This window comes from Eumetopias jubatus, unplaced genomic scaffold, assembly GCF_037043125.1.
Source record: "Eumetopias jubatus isolate StellerSeaLion01/CBP00866 unplaced genomic scaffold, mEumJub1_p1.0 scaffold_13, whole genome shotgun sequence".
Taxonomy (NCBI): domain Eukaryota; kingdom Metazoa; phylum Chordata; class Mammalia; order Carnivora; family Otariidae; genus Eumetopias; species Eumetopias jubatus.
This window is the reverse complement of record NW_028274819.1, coordinates 6555936-6573195: the sequence shown is the minus strand read 5'-3', so window position 1 is coordinate 6573195 and position 17260 is coordinate 6555936. Positions and strand designations below refer to the sequence as shown.

The 17260-nt window shown below is 54.6% G+C and overlaps 2 protein-coding genes across 3 annotated transcripts; one reads left to right on the top strand and one right to left on the bottom strand.

Annotated features, from left to right (window-relative positions):
- The first annotated feature begins 735 nt into the window (after positions 1–735).
- CST6 (cystatin E/M) lies at positions 736–2154 on the top strand. The gene is made up of 3 exons (XM_028118260.1): positions 736–975; positions 1490–1615; positions 1964–2154. Exons 1-3 carry the CDS (start codon positions 736–738, stop codon positions 2048–2050), a joined length of 453 nt encoding a protein of 150 aa, XP_027974061.1. The 3' UTR covers positions 2051–2154.
- Positions 2155–4720: 2566 nt separating this feature from the next.
- Positions 4721–14087, bottom strand: CATSPER1 (cation channel sperm associated 1). 2 transcript variants are annotated; one of them, XM_088017818.1, is made up of 15 exons: positions 13921–14087; positions 13623–13866; positions 13166–13406; positions 12680–13081; positions 11438–11650; positions 10080–10193; positions 9756–9906; positions 9372–9463; positions 9095–9238; positions 8866–8929; positions 8614–8686; positions 8411–8471; positions 7128–7203; positions 4908–5022; positions 4721–4747 (listed from the first exon to the last, which is right to left on the bottom strand). In XM_088017818.1, the coding sequence occupies exons 1-15, from the start codon at positions 14085–14087 to the stop codon at positions 4721–4723; spliced, it is 2184 nt and encodes a 727-aa protein (XP_087873944.1). The 2 variants fall into 2 exon arrangements, with proteins under 2 accessions (XP_087873944.1, XP_087873943.1); XM_088017817.1 differs by having other exon boundaries at positions 12680–12859; positions 12995–14087.
- Between the last annotated feature and the right edge of the window lie 3173 nt (positions 14088–17260).

The window sequence follows — 17260 nt, the reverse complement described above, 5'->3', positions numbered from 1 at the left end:
ACGCTCCACCCCACTTCCTGGCCATTCTTGTCCTGTGGGCTCAGTCTGGTTTGAGAGCACAGATTTGAGTCGTCTGCTTGGGCTCAAAAGCCAGTGTCATCATTTACTATGTACTACCTGGTGTCCTTGGGCAAATTCGTTCTCACCTCTGCTTTCGGTTTCTTCCTCTTCGGGAAGTGGAAGCATTACTAATTCCCATTTCTGGCTGTGAGGGTCAAACAGCGCCCCGCTCAGCGCACCAGGCTCCTTTCCTACTGTTTTCATAGGAGCAGGCCTTCTCCAAGCACTTGACCTGTTGAGTCCTCACAGCAACCCATTTTACAGAGAGGGAGACTGAGGCAGTGAGCCATTAAGTCATTTCTCCCAGGTTACACAGCTAGTAAGTGGTGGCAGTAGTAACAGTTCGCTAGTAGTTGTTGGTCTTTCATACTGGTTGGGCCTTCCCTGAACTGTTTGAATGGTGGGCACTTGCTGGGGACGGTCACTGTCCTTTCCCTCACCGAACCGGGTGTGTCCCTGGGGGGCAGGGCAGCATCGCGGGACACAGGTGTGCTGGGGCTTTCCACCGCCCACTCGGGCAGAGGGGAGGCGGCCTCAGCCCTGCCAGGCTCCGCCAGCCCTCCCTGGCGACTGCCGGCCGTACCGCGGGGGCGCGGGACGGGCGGGGGCGCCGGGCGGGAGGGGCCTGGAGCCGGTAAAAGCGGAGCGCGCGCTGCGGGGCCCGGACTGACAGCCATGGCGCCTCCGAGCCTGTCGCGGGCGCTGGGCCTGGGCCTGCTCGCCCTCTGCCTCCTGGCCCTGCTCCGCGACGCCCGCGCCCGCCCCGGGGAGCGTTTAGTCGGAGGCCGCACGAACCTGTCGCCCAGTGACCCGCAGGTGCAGAAGGCCGCGCAGGCGGCCGTGGCCAGCTACAACATGGGCAGCAACAGCCTCTACTACTTCCGAGACACCAACATCCTCAAGGCGCAGAGCCAGGTGCGGCCAGGCGGGCGGGGACAGGGCCGAGGGGGCAGCTGCGGGCCAGGCTGGGGCAAGGCAGGGAGGTGTCCGGAGGGTGGCCAGGTTAAGGGGATGCCACAAGCGTGTTCAGGACATTTCGACACAATGTATTTTTTAAATTGAATTAATGCCAAAAAATGTATTAGGAACAACATATCTAGATTTCAATAGGATCTAGCCCTGACTTAACACAGGGACTCACTAGCCTCACACTAGCCCCTGCCCTGGGGGGTGGACTGGGGAGAGGGGAGGGAGGGAGATAGGGCAGTGGGCTTCAGGGCTTGTGCACACCTGGGTCTCAGCTCCCTGTGTGGCCCAGTCCTCTGCCCCACTCCCCAGGGATCCCCACCAGAACTTCCCCATCCAGGGTCTGAATCCTGAGGCGAGGCCCAGGCCCCGTGCTGAATGTCTGAATGTCGAGAGAGGTGAGAGGTCTGGGTCAAGGGTGGTCTTCCAACACTCCTGACCCGCTCCTGCCCTCCATCCCCAGCTGGTGGCCGGCATCAAGTACTACCTGACCGTTGAGATGGGGAGCACAGCCTGTCGCAAGAACGTGGCCACTGGAGACCGTGTAGATATCACTACCTGCCCCCTTGCCACAGGAGTGCAGGAGGAGGTAATGGCCTTGCACCCCACTTCCCAGCACCCAAGGCTAGGTTGTCCAGCCTGAACCAGTCTGGCTGGCCAGGCCGATGTCTGGCTGAACCTGCCCCTGTCTTCTGGATGACTCAGCCCCCAGGCCAGGGTGGGGTGCGGGGAGGAGCAGACTGGGGCTTCTCCCTCACTGGACCGGGCTAGAAAGATCTGGGATCTAGTCCTGCCCATTTGACTCATTGACCCTTTGGCCCAGCGACAGTTCCTCTCGCACCCCAGAGTGGAGTGTCGCAGGCTTAGGGTGGCAGTTGTGAGGAGTCAGGCCTGGGACCCAGCCTCACCCCCCCTTCTGCCCGCGCTCTCCCTGCAGAAGCTGCGCTGTGACTTCGAGATCCTAGTGGTTCCCTGGGAGAATTCCTCCCAGCTTCTGAAGCATGACTGCGTGACCATACCGTAGACCCCTTTGGGCATGGGAGCTGGAGGGAGCAGGTGCTTCGTGGGACGGCCCTTCAGGCCCATGGGCCTATCTGTCACAATAAATTGCTGGCACTGCTTCTCGCATTGGACTCTCCTGAGGGCTTCCCTCCTCCCCCCCCACCCCCTCCTCCATCTCCTCCCCCTCCTCCATCTCCCATGCCCAGTTGTGGCAGCACCCCTTCCCCAGGCCAAAGAGAGCCCATACCACCCCCAGTTGAGCTTCTGTTGTCTCAGCCCATACAGTGCTGAGGGTGCAAGTTTCAGTCCCCAAATGTGGAGTTCTCCAAACCCCCCAGCCTCACAGACACAGTCGATCAAACCTCCAAGGACTCTCAATATCCTCAGAGTTAAGGGGTGGGAGACAAACTCACAGGAGAGGGATGATGCCTCAAGACTGAGCAGGGGCAGGAGTCAGTGAATACTCTGAGGAGTGCCTGAGCCCTGCTCCCTCTCAGCTCCCGGGATGACCCAGGGTGGCACAGGCTGGGTCCAGCCGGCTGGGCCCCCGGATGCTGAGCTCCCAACCTGTGAGGTTCTTATACCCGCCCGCAGGCCAGCGATGGCACAGCCCCCATAGGCCATAGGGCTGGGACAGTGGCTTTCGAGTACAGGCTGTGGGCCGTAGGCCAGAGGGGGTCCCCAGTGCTTTGCCCCAGGCAAGACAGGAAGCCAAAAGGAGACCAAGGTCAAATCTGCCCACAGGAGAGATGGGAGGACAGATGTGATGTGATGTCATTTAAAGAAAACAGAACTGCAACATTTTTTGCACAACATTTTGCAAATCATACTCACTATACACATACACACACACACACAGAACTCTCAACACACCACACACATACACTGAAACCACAGCACACACTGGGATGCTCCCAGACACCATATACATATCCAGAAAAATCACAGACACACACAGCCTAGCCACCCAGAAACACACACACTGAAGCAACACCCTCCACCCCAAACAACCTGGAGATGTATACAGACCTCCACACACACAACCCCAGAGACCCACATGCCGCACCCAGAGCTGGGCCTCAGATGCACCAACACACACCGACAAGTGCAAGCTGGGGCCTACTGAGGAACGGCCCCCGGTCCCAGGCCCTGCCCTCTGCTCTCAGAGGCCGTACTGGGGTAGGGATGGGGGCGGGGGGGGACTAGAGAGGGGACTGGCGTGGGGAGGTCTGCGGAGTCAAGGGGCTGAGCTGGACAGGAGCGAGGGATGCGGGGGGAAAGTTCAGCCCTGCTTCTGTCCCCGCCTGTTAGATGCGGCAGCTCAGGCAGCCCAGGGCCGCGCGGTGTGGCCGTGGCTTGGAAGGGCCCCCGCGGGCCACCCCACCCAAGCCTCCAGCCTGGAGCTGGCACAGGGAAGTGGCAGGAAATGCTTGTTGAATGAACATGGGAGGTAGTGGGTGAGGCGAGGCCCGCAGATATCTGCCAGGTGGCCTCTCCACCCCCGGAATCTGTGCCCCGATCCCAGAAGCCATTTCCTCGGCACAGTCTCTCCCCAGGTCCTGGGCCAGCCTGGAGGTAGGGGGAAGACTGGCACGGCTGTCGCCCCTCTGTCCCCACTCCGGAGTCCTGCTCCTGACCCCTCCAGCCTCTCCTGTGCCCTGGCTTCACTCGACCAGCGATGAGGTGGCTGCTGGGGACAGCACCCGACTCCGGTCCGGAAGCCCCCAGGTCTCCAGCACCCTGCCTGGGCCCAGGCACTTGGGGACCTGGGGCGGAGCCTCACCTCCACCCCCCCAGCCGTGGGCACGGGGGCTCTGGGCATTTTGCCCAGGTTCAGGCTGGAAAGTAGAGGAACTCACCTAAGCCTTAGGCCAGGTAGGATGGGGAGTGCCCACTGGGCTCCTTCCCTGCTTTCCTCTAACAGGGGCTCATCCATTTCCCCCCCAGCACACCCTCACTCCCACGCCCCCACTTATGTTCCCTGCACCCTCACCAACAGCCTGAGCCCAGGAGGACTTGAGCCGCCTCCATCCTCCTTCCCCTCACTGAGCTTCTTTAGCCTGACCCCAAGCAGGGCAGGGTAGGGCAATGACCTCTGACCTCTGGGGGCATGCTGTCCCCATCGAGTTGGCACTCTTGTGCTGGATTCCGAGGGTCTTGGTAGGCCCAAGTTCCTGGCCTGTGAGCCCCTATTTCTGGAGCCTACTGGCCCTCTAGGCCCCGACAACCAGGGGGTTCTAGTTCTAGTCAGGTCTTTTTCTCCCAACTCCTGGGCCAGATGGACCTTCCTCCTGAAAGCAAGGTGACTGTCCACTCACCCCTCCAGCACTGAGCCTGGCCCCCATTCTGAGTCACCTCTCTGGCCACTGCTAATGCACTGCTGGCCCGAGCTAGACTGCGGGCCCTGGAGAGGACCAGGAAGAGCGCCGTTCACACACAACACTCCCTCTCTCTCTCTCTCACACACACACAGCACCATTGCACACACGTGCACGTGCACAGTTCCCCTGCCCTGTGCCTTGGCTTAGCCAGGGAGGACACAGAGCCATTTGGGGTTTTAAAACTCTGTTAGGGCCCAGCCCTGCAGGCCCGATGATCATTCCAGCAGATCGGGGGACTTGTCTTGACCCACGGCAGTGGGCAGCTTGCCAGAGGCTGCAATCCGCATCCCGTGTCTCTCTGCATCCAGGGGTCACTTCCTGAAGTCCTCTTCTCCAGCCTGTGGGGGTGGGATGGGCGGGTGACCGAGCCAGTGCCGGCCTCTGCCTTCGCCCACACCCATGTGACTGTTCAGGGCCCTCTGGGCACGAGCCTCCCATGCCCGGCCCTCTGGGGTCTTCCCACGTGGCCCCTCTCTCCTCTGGTCCTGCCTGGCGCACCTCAAACGCAGTGTCCACAATCTCATCAAGAACAGACGCCTGGGAGCGGAATTTCTGTTGATGATGCTCCACACTGGCCACCAGCTGCAGGAAGTGGAAAAGGAGCTCCTGCTGTCTTGGGGGGGGGAGGGGGGAAGGGGCGAGCTTGAGGTGACCTGCCCGGCAGGGTCATCCGGGCTGCCAGAGCCCCCCCCCCCACAGGTCTTCTCACTGGCCTTCCGCCAGCCCCCCATTACAGTTTTTCTGAGTGGGGCCTTTCATGACAGACATATCTCCTTTTCCACAAATAAAAAGCCCCCATTTGTGCCGGTGCCAGAGAAGTTTCTAACTGCCGTTTACCCTCCCGGTTATCCATCTCTCCCCCCTCCCGTCCACCCCTCTGGTGGCCCCTCCAACTATCCCATACCTCTCTGTGCACCCACTCACCCACTTACCCATTCATCCGCCCACCCACCTAGCCATTCACTCCCTCATCTGACCACCCTTATCCCTCCATCTACCTGCTCTTCCCTGGACACCCCCCACCCACCCCTTCACCATGTTGTGCAGTCAGCCATCCACCTAACCGCCGCCCCCAACCATTCACCCAGCCCACTACCCATCTGTTAACTCCCTCATCACCTGCCCGTTTTATAAATCCGTTAAGTGACACTAAAATCAATGAACACTGCCAGGCGCTCCGAGGACGCAGACGTTAACCAGAAACAGTCCTTGCCCTTAGGAAGCTCCGTCTGTGGCAGAGCCAAGAAGGCAAACCAAGAGTGTTTACGCTTGTGAGAAGAGTAAACCAGAGTGCTGAGGGTCCAGTCCTGGGGATCAGAAAAGGCTACCAGAGCAAGTGTCATTGAGCCGAGTTGGAAAGACACGAGAAGCTTTGCCAGGCCTGGGCAAGGTTCCTGGTCCGTTACTCCAGAAGAGCTGCAGTGTCCTGGGGGCCAGGGCAGGCCTCAGGGAAGGAGGCCACAGAGAGTGGGTGAATTGGAGATGTAAAGTCTGATGAGGAAGGAAAAGCCTAAGCTGCTTCTAACAAAGACCACTCTCTAAATAAATAAAAAGAATAAAAGAAAGGAAAGATTAAAATAAACAACAACAAAAACAACAACAAACAAAAACAAAGGGCACTCATAGTGGAGGTAGACCAATGGGGAAGAGTCTGGAGGCCCAGAAACCCCCGTAGAAAGTGTTACCGAGGTGCCAAGGGCCCATTAGGCCAGTGGCCGAGTTGCTGGGATTGGGGGAGGGGGGCGAGGAGGGCCAGGATGTGAAGCGAGCAGGATTGGAACTCAGCTCGCCCAAATCTTGGACACTTGAGTCTGGCATTGGCAGCCAGAGAACGTTCCAGGCAGAGAAAACAGTGTGGACAAAGGCCCAGAGGTGGAGAAGTATGTGCTACGCTTGGGAAACAGTGCGGGGACAGCAAGGAAGTAGCCAAGGAAACGAGGGAGGTTGGCAAAGGCTGGGTCACAGAGGGCCTTTGGGGCTTGAACTTGGACGGCGGGTGAGGAGGGGCTGGAGGCTGCCAGTAGTCGGACTGCCCTAGGGGTCTGCTGGTTTGGAGCCAGTCTGGATGAGGTGCAGCGGGGCCCAGCTTTCAGAGGGAAGGCTCTCTGAGGAGCCAGGCCTGAGAGCCAGGAAGCAGGAAGTCTGTGCCAAGGTCCCCCAGCCATGAGCACAGCCATAAGTCCCCAGCTGTCCTGGCCCAGCTGGCCAATCTCTTCGACGGGAATGGAATGTTGACCATCTGCCTCCCAGGCCTTTACCCAAGCTGTTCCTTGACCCTCCCTCTTCACCCCTCCACCTAGCCGAAGGCCAGCACCCTCATGGCCCAGCACAGGTCATTGGCAATAGGGCTCTCATGGGCACAGGCTAGTCTGTGTCCTGAAGAACTTGCAGGGCCTGACCCAGAGCAAGGGTCAGGGATGCTTCCTAAGGAAACAGATGAGCAGACTCCCTGCTGCCCTGCCTTGGCCCTCAGCCTCAGAGGGGCTCTCGTGGCCCAGTAAGCACTGCTGGTGGGACTCTCTTGGTGGCACAAGCTAGCTCAGGGTGAGCAGAAGCCACTCATGGTCTCCACGTCCCACCCGTAGGCTCTACATGGGCCTCGGCGCCCCACCCCCTTCCAGAGAGGTGGGCAATGTCCCTTGCCCTGCCAGCCCACGGGCCAGACCCCAGATCTCTCTCCGTAGACTCGGGGCCTCCCCTCCCTTTGCATCTCCTTACTTCTCAGTCATGGTCCCAAATTTTTTCTCGATGAGCTGCTTCTGTTTGGTGTGTTCACTCACCACCTCTTCAGGGTCTGGATGTAAAAAAGGGGACAGTCAAAAAGATGCCCAGATTCAGAGGATGTAGAAGACACCCCATGTGTCATGGAGGTATGCAGATGGGGCTAAAAGAGTTTTTGCCCACAATGCCCCCAAAGAGATGGCTTCTCCGGGTGTGGTGTGTGTATCAGATTTGTTTGTCTGTCTGTCCCTCCGGTAAACCCCCCCCCCCCCAGTTTTCCCAAGGAACCACTCCTAGCCCCTTTTGGGTCCACCTTGTCTACCAGGGGGCTGACCCCACCGCCCACCTCCAAAGACATGTGACTCAGGCCTGGCTAATCAGAACAGCCTATTCTTTTGGCTATTGTGATTGGTTCCAAAATAGTCAGGTGATCAAAGCAAAGAAGACACATACCCGGGATTTTGCTCTAACTACAGGAAGAAGAGAAAGTCTCTGCTTGGCATGAGAGGAATGGCTAACCTGTGAGGATTTCCCACCGCAAGGGAAGAGCCACCCCAAGCACAAAACCATGCGGAGGACACAGAGCAGAGGGATGGAAAGAGGCCAAATCCTGACCAGTATTCAAGTCCTGGATCTAGCCATTCCTGAAAACCCCACGCCCTCAATTTGCTAAGTAATTTCTGCCAATTAATTCCTCTTTTTGCTTCAGCTTTTTTGCACTGAGTGTCTTTCCCTGATCGAAGGGGCAGGTGAGGGACCTGGTGACCCTTTGGGACCCTTAGTCCTCTAGTGTTGAGGAGCCTAAGGTGGGATCCTTAGAGCTCAGATTATCTAAAGTTCTGAAGATCTTTAAGCAGGAAGCAAACCAACTGCCTCAAAATCAATTCATTCAGAAAGTCAAGTTTATAAAAATGAACGTGTCCAGGAAACTTGATTTTTAATGACTCTCAATCCACTTTGAGTGACTCTGGACAAGTGTGTGCAACACCTTAATGAAACCCTCCAAGGCAGTCGAAACCATCCCATGTAAAACCAAGTGCTATAACCTTTATAAGTTATTAGAAGAAATGAGCATTTGGTGAATCATAATTTGGCTAATTAGTCATTTCACAAACGGGGCTTTCAGGAATTGATGAGCAGTTTAATTGCTTTTCAGAAGATTATCTTAGAGTTCTTTGGACCAAAGTTCTAAGCTCTGAAAGTCCTCCTGAATCTCAGATCCTCAAACTCTGCCACTGAACCTGGAATTGTGTGTCTGGCTGCGGAAGGAGGGCCAGTACCTGATTTGCTGAGTTCCGTCAGTGAGTCATCCAGTAGCTTCTCATGGATCCGGGCGGCCCTCTGGGAAGAAGCGGCTTTTGTCCTGCCCGAGCCCCCTCCCTGTCTGCCCTTTCCCGGAGCACCCTCCTCCCTTCCCCCCAGCCTCTGTGCCCACCCCTTTGTGGTTCCCTCCCAGGTCCACCTGCCCCACCCCACTCAGTACCTCCTGCTTTACTTTCTCCAGGCCCTTGAGCAGAGCCATCTGGAAGTTATCCACCAGGACGGCAATCACCAGGCTGGGGATGGTGGGGGAGGATAGTGGGGTGCCCTCCAGGAGGAGGCTGTAGGAGAGGCCCTGCACCCTCCTCTGGGTTCGTTGTGGCATGACCAAGGGGAGAGGGCTGGGGAGGGGTGCCCCAAGATTAGGTGGGGGTGGCGGTGAAGCTGGGGAGCCGAGTAGGGATGGGGTCCTCACTTGAGGAAGATGAAGTATTGGATGATGATGTAAATCATGAGAATGGGGATGATGTACCAGGCACCTAGGAGAGAGGGTGTCGTTTGAGCTGCGAGTTCCTTGCCCACCCTCACCACACCCCTGCCAGCAAGGATCAGATGCCCCACTTTGCAGATGGGGTAACTGAGCCCTCGGGGTCTGCCCACCCAGCCAAGCCCCTGCCTTCCACCCCGCCCGGGTCCTGTCCCACCCTGGGCCCGGCTGTCCAGGTAGATGAGGGACCAGTCATCCAGGGTGAGCATGGTGAAGAGGGTGAAAATGGTGGAGGGGATGCTCTGGAAGCGCTTGGGGTCAGAATGACGGAACAGAGCCCGGAGCACCACAGAGAAGAGGACTGGCTGTTCAGGGCCAAGCCAGGCTCGCAGAGTCCCATTCCCCAGCCCCGCTCCGGCCACTACAAACCCGCCCATCACAGCACCTCAGGCTCCCCCCACCCCTCCCACCCCCGCCCCCAGAGCACAGGATACAGAGGCAGGTAAACATGAGGATGAGAATGGCGGTGATGGATGGCAAGGACCGCGCCAGAGTCCCGGTCACTTCCTGGAGGCTGGTCAAGAAGCTGTGGGCAGAAGTTGAGAGGCTGAGTCAGCAGGGGTGGGGATCTGTGCCCAGCAGGCGGAACTGACACCACCGACGGGGGGGGCACCGCTTTGCCAGAGGTCTGGGAGAGTTCAGCCCTCTCTGGAAAATGACTGATCCTAGCGGATGGCAGGGGGCTAATCAGAAGTGGGCTGGAGCCCACAGCCTCTTCGTCCCCCATCCCTTGAACAGGTCACAGCAGATGCCCTGGGAGCCCAGGCCCGTGTACCCCCTTCCCGCAGGGTGGCGTGGGCAGCCGCGGCGCCGCCGACCTGAGCCTCCGGAGGACCCGGACGGCCCTCAGGGCCCGCAAGCTCTTGAAGACCTTGAAGATCCGGAAGACGCTTTGGTGGTAGACGAAGGAGAAGGAGTTGTACTGTAAGAGCATGAAGTCCAGCATAGCCATGATCATGATAAAGAAGTCTGAGGGCACAGGGGGGCGCTGGGAGTCACAGGCTCCTGCCCAGGCGCCTCCTCGCCCAGACCTGCAGTCCCCCCAACACCAGCACTCCCTGCCAGTGCCCCTTTTTGTCCCCAGCCTCCGTTAGCAGTCCGGTGGCTCCCCCCACCACACACACACCCCCATCCCCACCCACCCAGATTGTTCCATGGGTCAGAAAAATACTCGAAGCCCAGAGCAGTGATCTTGAGCGCAGCTTCCACCACGTAGATGCAGAGGAAAATGGAGTCCAAGGCCATGAAGTACCACTCTGCAGGGACACCAGGGGCTCACTCACGGCCCTCCCCAGCAGCCCTGGCCCATCTCTCCTCCTTCCCTCTGGATCTCACGCACAGTCCCTGTGAGGGAGGACCTGGCTCTGCCCTAAGGGCTGTGTGTCTTAACTGCTCTGTGCCTCAGTTTTCTTGTCCGTAAAACAGTGATAATACTGTCACTTGGCCTGACCTCCTGACCTCAGGGAGCTCCTAGCAGCTTCTGCCTAACTGTCAATCTTACCGTTTAGAAGCTAGGGAAGGAACAGCTGGAACAGAAAAACATTTAAGGAAGACAGCCGGCACGGAATCAGACAGTGCCTCAGCCTCATTGCCATGCTAAAAACCCTCTCTGAATATTCATCCCAAGCCCTACTAGAAGGAGCCTGCTTTCCCTAGTGAGGAGGGCACAGCTTTAGAAATGGTTCCCCTGGATCTCCTTATTTCTACAAATAAAGATGACCTTGTGAGACAGCTCCGCCGGGGGTAGTCTGTATAGAACTCACCAAGCAGCAGACCCACTTTGGTCTGGGAACAGTACCAGTCGGCCTGAGAGCGTTTTCATGAACATTGGCTTCACTTAATACAGAATGAGAATGCAGCCAATCTTATTCTCTGCTTCGTTTATTTACGCGGTGGCAGGCCTTTCTCTCACTCTGCCGCCAAGGGTCTCAGGGGCCGCCTTCCCCGGCTTTCCACTCTCACCCCTCCACAGTCTCCTGGCCCTTTCTAGGCGACCAGGGTTCCCTCCCGCTGCCCCACAGAGCGGCGTGTTTAGGGTCGATGCGCCACCTGGTGGCTATATTACAAACAGCACATTCTCCAGTTTAGCAGGCTCTTGTGTCTCTGGCTGGCTCGTTGACCTCAGCAAGGTCTCTGAGCCTCATCTTAAATACTGGTCAATGTTGTCTACCTCCCAGGGGTAAGGATGAAATGAACTAAGTCACATAAGCCACCCGGCACTGGACCAGGCCCACAAGAGGCCTAGAACAAGATCTATGGCTTTCTCCATGTGAAAGTGGCTCCTCAGGGGCGCCTGGGTGGCTCAGTCAGCTTAGCGGCTGCCTTTGGCTCATGTTGTGATCCTAGGGTCTTGGGATTAAGTCCCACATCGAGGTGCCCGCTCCGCGGGGCGCCTGCTTCTCCTTCTCTCTCTGCCTCTGCCTCTCTCTCTGTTTCTCATGAATAAATAAAGAACATTTTTTTTTTTGAAAAGAAAAGAAAGGGGCTCCCCAGCTCTTACCACCCCGGATCTCAACTTCAGCGAAGGTCTGTGCCACAAGCATGATAGTGTTGAGGCAGACAACGAGGAAGATGAAGGCTTCAAAGGGCAGGGACTGAGTCAGGTTCCTAAGCATTCTCCGGAGGCCCTTAATGAGGTAGCTTAATTTTTCCCACAATCTATAGAAGAGGTCCACAGTGTGCAGCCTCTTGTGGGCTCGCTGAGCTCTGGCGGCTGTAAGGGGAACGGAGAATCAAGTCTGTGTGGAAGGCAGCATGGGGATCCCAGGCGTCCCTCCCAGACTAAGTTGGGGTTCATCTTCATGCCTCCTGCTTGCCTACCATCCACTCACTGAAGTGCCTCTATGCTATCTTGTGCTGATCCTGGGGCTACTCCGGATCCTGGGGCTACTGGACTCCTGCTGCCCCTTCCATGGAAGATGCCAACTTGTTTGGGATTTGTGGTCTGCTCAAGTGCCTCTTGCAGGCTCATGATTCTATACCTCCAGGCCTTTCTTTACCCACGTGGCGACTTATGCATGGAAAACCCCATTTTCCACACTACCCCATCCTCTTGGTGAACTCTCCCTCTCCCTCTGAGATTCTGCTGAAACATCACCTCCTTTTGGCTGCCTTCCCTACTCCCCTCCAGTTAGGTACCTATCCCTCTCTGCTTGTTTGTGAGACTGTTACTCTGTTTACTGAACCACTTGGGGCCAACCTTGGGGGATTGTGCTTTAATAGCCAAGGTCCCTCCCTGCCCTTAAACAAGGCCCTCTTTCAGACACTGGATGTCTGTCAAGATGCTCACAGTTTAGTGGGGGGAAATGTGGACAAATACAATCTACAGGGGTAACTGTCCTGATATGGAGGATAGGCCACCATCACTGGGTGGTCTAGGATTGGTTGTTTAAGTGACCACCCCCCAGTCTTGGAGCCCCTCAAGGGCAGGATTTGTTTTCTCTGTGCTTCCAGGGTCCAGGCGGGCCAGGGACCCATATGAGACAAGAAGAAATGTTTGAGAAGTGAATGCATATAGGCACAGAAGGGACTGGATAAACGAACTACCAATGGCCTGAAGAGGTGCATCATTTAAGGAATAGAAGATTGGATGGTGAGCAGTCAGGTGAGTGAATAGCCAATGGAATATGCATGCAGCTGAGAGTCATGCCTCATGATCTGTGGAAGGTCAGTGCAGGGCCCAAGTCAGGCCTGGAATCTGGGCCAGGCTGTGTGAGTTGGGGGTGGGGGAAGAGAGACTCACTTTTGCGCTTCTGAAATTGCTCATCTTCTTCTGCCCAGCTTTCCGAGGAAGTCTTAGAGGAGGAATCCTGAGGATGGACTTTGTTGGACCTCAGGGACACATGTGAGCGCACTGCGCTGTGGGAACGAGTCAAGCTAAAGGCTGAGTGCTGTACCCGTACCATGCTAGGTTGGAGGGCTACTGAATGAGAAAGGGAAGAGCCAAAGGAGGCTTTGGCCACTCTGTGGGACTTGCGTGGGCCAAAGACTCGGGAGCTACCATGATGGTACTCCCTGTAGCCGTGATCACCATGGAGATAATCATAACGATGCACACTATGGTGGTGCTTGCCGTGGCGGTGCTCCCTGTGATGGCCATGGTGGTGCTCGCCGTGGTGACCATGGTGGCCATGGTGGTGTTCACTGTGGTGGCTGTAGTCGTCATAGAAGTGAGGTATCGAGCGATCGTGGTAGGAGTCCACATAGGAATGGTGGGAAAAGGTCTCTCCATGATGAAGAGGCCCTCTGTGGTGGTGGGCTTCATGATGATGGTGCCTACCATGGTGATGGGTCTCACTGTGATGGTGAGGGCCACCATACGTGTAGGAATCTTTATGGTAGTAAGGCTTACCTTGGTGATGGAGCCCACTATGGTGGGAAACCTCACCATGGTGGTGAGACCCACCGTGGTGATGGGGTTCCCTATGGTGGTGAGACCCACCATGGTGGTAGGTCTCACCGTGGTGATGGGACCCCCCATGGTGGTAGGGCTTACCGTGGTGATGGGACCCCCTATGGTGGTAGGGCTCACCATGGTGGTGGGACCCCTCATGGTGGTAGGGCTCACTGTGATGGTGGGACCCCTCATGGTGGTAGGCCTCACTGTGATGGTCGGGCTCACCGTGGTGGTGGGAACCCCCTTGGTGGTAGGGCTCACCGTGGTGGTGGGGCCTACCATGGTGGTACTCACCATCAAAGGGGCCCTCACCAAGGGAATGTTGGGAGAAGAGAGTGCCATGAGAAGGGGCCACGGCAAGGGATGTGAGATGGTGAGCTCTACCTTGATGGTGGGCCTCACCGTGGTGGTGGGAGTGGTGGGAGTGATGGGAGTGGGGGGAATGGTGGGAGGGGGCATTGTCATGAAAGGCTTGGAATTCATCAAGGTGGTGAGATCCACCGTGATGGTGGGATGTGCCATGATGGTGGGACCTGCCATGATGGTGGGACTCACTGTGATGGTGGGATATGTCGTGATGGTGGGACTCACCATGGTGCTGGGACTCACCGTGGTGATGGTACCCCTGATGGCGGTGGACTCTGCTATGGCCTGGCCTGTGATGTGTGGTTGGTGAGCCAAGGTGAGATAACACATCCAAATCACTGGTGTCTGCCTCATTTTGAGCTGTTTCAGCCAACGAGGGTTGATCCATGACTATGCTGGTAACACTGGAATGAGGAGATCTCAAGATGTGGGCCCAACAGTCTCCTCCCTGAATTGTCCTTCCAACCGGTGGCACTGGCGCTTCTAGGAAAGCCTGAGTCTTCTCATGGAATTCTCCCTTTATGATGTCACCAGCAGACCCCTTCTCGGGTCTAATTCCCAAATGCCTCCTTCTGGGGTGTAGTTCAGAATCAAGGATCATTGTGTCTAACCTCTTCCTTGTAAAAGGAGGAAACTGAAGTCAAGAAAAGGGAAGGGATTATTTCCCAAGGGTCAGCTGGGAAGATGGCAGAGTAGGAGGACCCTAAGCTCACTTCATCCCACGGATACAACTAGTTATTTACACATCAGTGTAAATAACCCAGAAAACCATATGAAGACTGGTAGAACAAACTCACAACTAAAGGTAGAGAAGACGCCACATCAAAGAAGGTAGGGAAGATGAAGACATGGTTTGGGAGCGGAACAGACCATAACTGTCCACAGTGGGAAGGGAGCCAGTGGTGTAGAGAAGGGTGAAAAAGAGACTCTCACATTAGGGAGCCCATGAATGGTGAGGATGAATCCCCAAGCATTTGCCTATGAAAGCAAGAGAGGCCAAATTTCCTGAGTTCTTACAACCAGCCAGACTTAGAGCCTGGAATTTTAAAAATCGGCAGTCTCTGCTCTGGGAGAGCCTGGAGGGCATTAGGAAGTGGAGTCCCTGTACTTAAAGAGACAGCACAGCTCCGCAGATATAGAAGTTTGAAAAATGCCGGGGGCAGATGGGAGGAAGAGTGGTTTGCTAATCTCAGAGCATGACCAGGAGAGACAGGAATCATGGGGAGACCCCTCCAGGAACAAAGAAACTAGCAGGTGTCATTTCCCTCTCCCCCTCCTCAGCATGAAAAACAGAAACCTGCAGGAACCAGTGCGGCCAACACTCACTACTTACTACTTAACTTGCTTACACCAAGCCCCACCCTTTCATGCTTTGGAAGATCTGCCCTTCCCAGCCACACTGGTCTCAATCCCACTTCTGCATGCCCCCTCCTCCAGGAGACCAGTGCAAACCCTACCAACACCTCATCTCCCTACCTGCGCATTTTGTGGGACCTCAGGTCTGGTGGCAGCAGGGACAGGTCTCATTTTGCAAGCAGACCAGGGTACACCTTGCTAAAATGTGCCCCACCCCTGCTGGGGACTAAACACTGCCCACAATAGGCAAAGAGAGCCTCTGCAGACAACGAGACTGAAGGAAAAAAGAGGCCAGGACTCAACGGCAGAGCACACACAACACACACAGGAGATACTCCCTGAATTTCCAAGCCCTGGGGACCAGGGGACACTGCACTGCAGGGCACTACAGGATGTGTTCTTCATAAGGCTCTTACTCTTAAGAGTAAGAGTAAGAGAAGTGGCTGACTTTCCTAACATACAGAAACAGACACAGAGAGCTAGACAAAATGAGGAGAGATATGTCCCGAATGAAAAAGCAGGACCAAACCACAGCAAGAGACCTAAGCGAAATGGATATAAATAATATGCCTGATAGAGAATTTAAAGTAATGATCATAGGGGTGCCTGTGTGGCTCAGTCAGTTAGGTATCTGACTCTTGATCTCGGCTCAGGTTTCAATCTCAGGGTTGTGAGTTTGAGCCCCACGCTGGGCTCCACACAAAAATAAAACACACACAAAATAAGGTAATGATCATAAAGACACTGGATTTGAGAAAAGAGTGGAAAGCATCAGTGAGACCCTTAACACAAAGATTAAAAAAAAAAAGAACCAATAAGAGATCAAGAACATAATAAATGAAATTAAAAATACACTTGATGGAATAAATGCAGGCTAGATGAAGCAGAGGAATGAACTGATGACCTAGAAGACAGCGTAAAGGAAAGTTACCAAGCTTAGCAAAGGCAAGGAAAGAAAATTATGCAAATTGAGAATAGCCTTAGAGAATTCAGTGACTCCAGAATTTCCTTTATAGGGATCTCATAAGAAGAAGAGAGAAAAAAGGGGGTAGAAAGTTTATTTGAAGGAATAATAGCTGTCAATTTCCCTAATCTGGGGAAGGAAACAGCTATCCAGATCCAGGAGGCATCATAGAGATCCACCCCCCTCCCCGCCCAATTCAACCAAGGAGGTCCATCCCAAGGCACAAAGTAATGAAAATGGTAAAAGTAGTGATAAAGAAAAAAAATGGAAAAGACTCAAGAGAATAAGACAGTTCGTACGAGGGAAACCTCATCAGGCTATTTGGATGTTTCAACAGAAACTTTTCAGGACAGAAGAAAGTGGCATGATATCTTTAAAGTGCTGAAAGGGAAAAATCTGCAGCCAAGAATATCCAGCAAGGCTATCAATCATAATAGAAGGAGAGATAAAGAGTTTCTCAGACAAACAAAAACTAAAGGAATTCATGATCGCTAAACCAGCCCTACAAGAAATATTAAAGAGGACTTTTTGAGTGGAAAGGAAAGACCGTAAGTGAGCAAGAAAAGTAAAAACACAAACAGCAAAAATAAGTATTTCTAAAAAATTAGTCAAAGGATTCAGTAAATAAAAAGGGGGAAGGTGTAAAATATGACACCATATACCTAAAATGTGGTGGGTAGAAGAGCAAAGGATGGGTTCAAACTTAAGTGACCATCAACTTAATATGGACTGCTATATACAGAAGATGTTATATGTTGAATGATAACCACAAATCAAAACCCAGTAATAGATATGCAAAGAATACAGAGAAAGGAATCCAAGGATATCATTAAAGAAAGCCAACAAACCATGAAAGAGAGCAAGAGAAGAAAGGATCAGAGAAAATCTATAGAAACAACCATAAAACAAGTAACAAAATAGCAATAAATATGGGTCTATCAATAATTACTTTGAATATAAGTGGATTAAACACTCCAATCAAAAGACATAGGGTGACAGAGTGGATAAAAAACAAGACCCATCTATGTGCTGCCTACGAGAGACTCATTTCAGAACGAAAGACACTTGCAGATTGAAAGCAAGGGGATGGAGGAGTGCCTGGCTGGCTCAGTCAGAAGAGCATGAGACCCTTGATCTTGGAGTTGTGAGTTTGAGCCTCACTTAAAAATAAAATCTTTAGGGGTGCCTGGGTGGCTCAGTTGGTTAAACATCTGACTCTTGATCTCAGCTCAGGTCTTGAG

Excerpts from the sequence above, each read along its gene's own strand:
- CST6 (XM_028118260.1), top strand. The coding sequence starts at position 736 with ATGGCGCCTCCGAGCCTGTCGCGGGCGCTGGGCCTGGGCCTGCTCGCC. Across the intron at positions 976-1,489 it reads TCCTCAAGGCGCAGAGCCAG|CTGGTGGCCGGCATCAAGTA; the intron begins GTGCGGCCAGGC and ends CTCCATCCCCAG. Across the intron at positions 1,616-1,963 it reads CCACAGGAGTGCAGGAGGAG|AAGCTGCGCTGTGACTTCGA; the intron begins GTAATGGCCTTG and ends CTCTCCCTGCAG.
- CATSPER1 (XM_088017817.1), bottom strand. The coding sequence starts at position 14,087 with ATGGATCAACCCTCGTTGGCTGAAACAGCTCAAAATGAGGCAGACACC. Across the intron at positions 12,860-12,994 it reads CCACGGCAAGCACCACCATA|TAGCCCTCCAACCTAGCATG; the intron begins GTGTGCATCGTT and ends TTTCTCATTCAG. Across the intron at positions 5,023-7,127 it reads TTTGGGACCATGACTGAGAA|ACAGCAGGAGCTCCTTTTCC; the intron begins GTAAGGAGATGC and ends CCCCCCCCCAAG.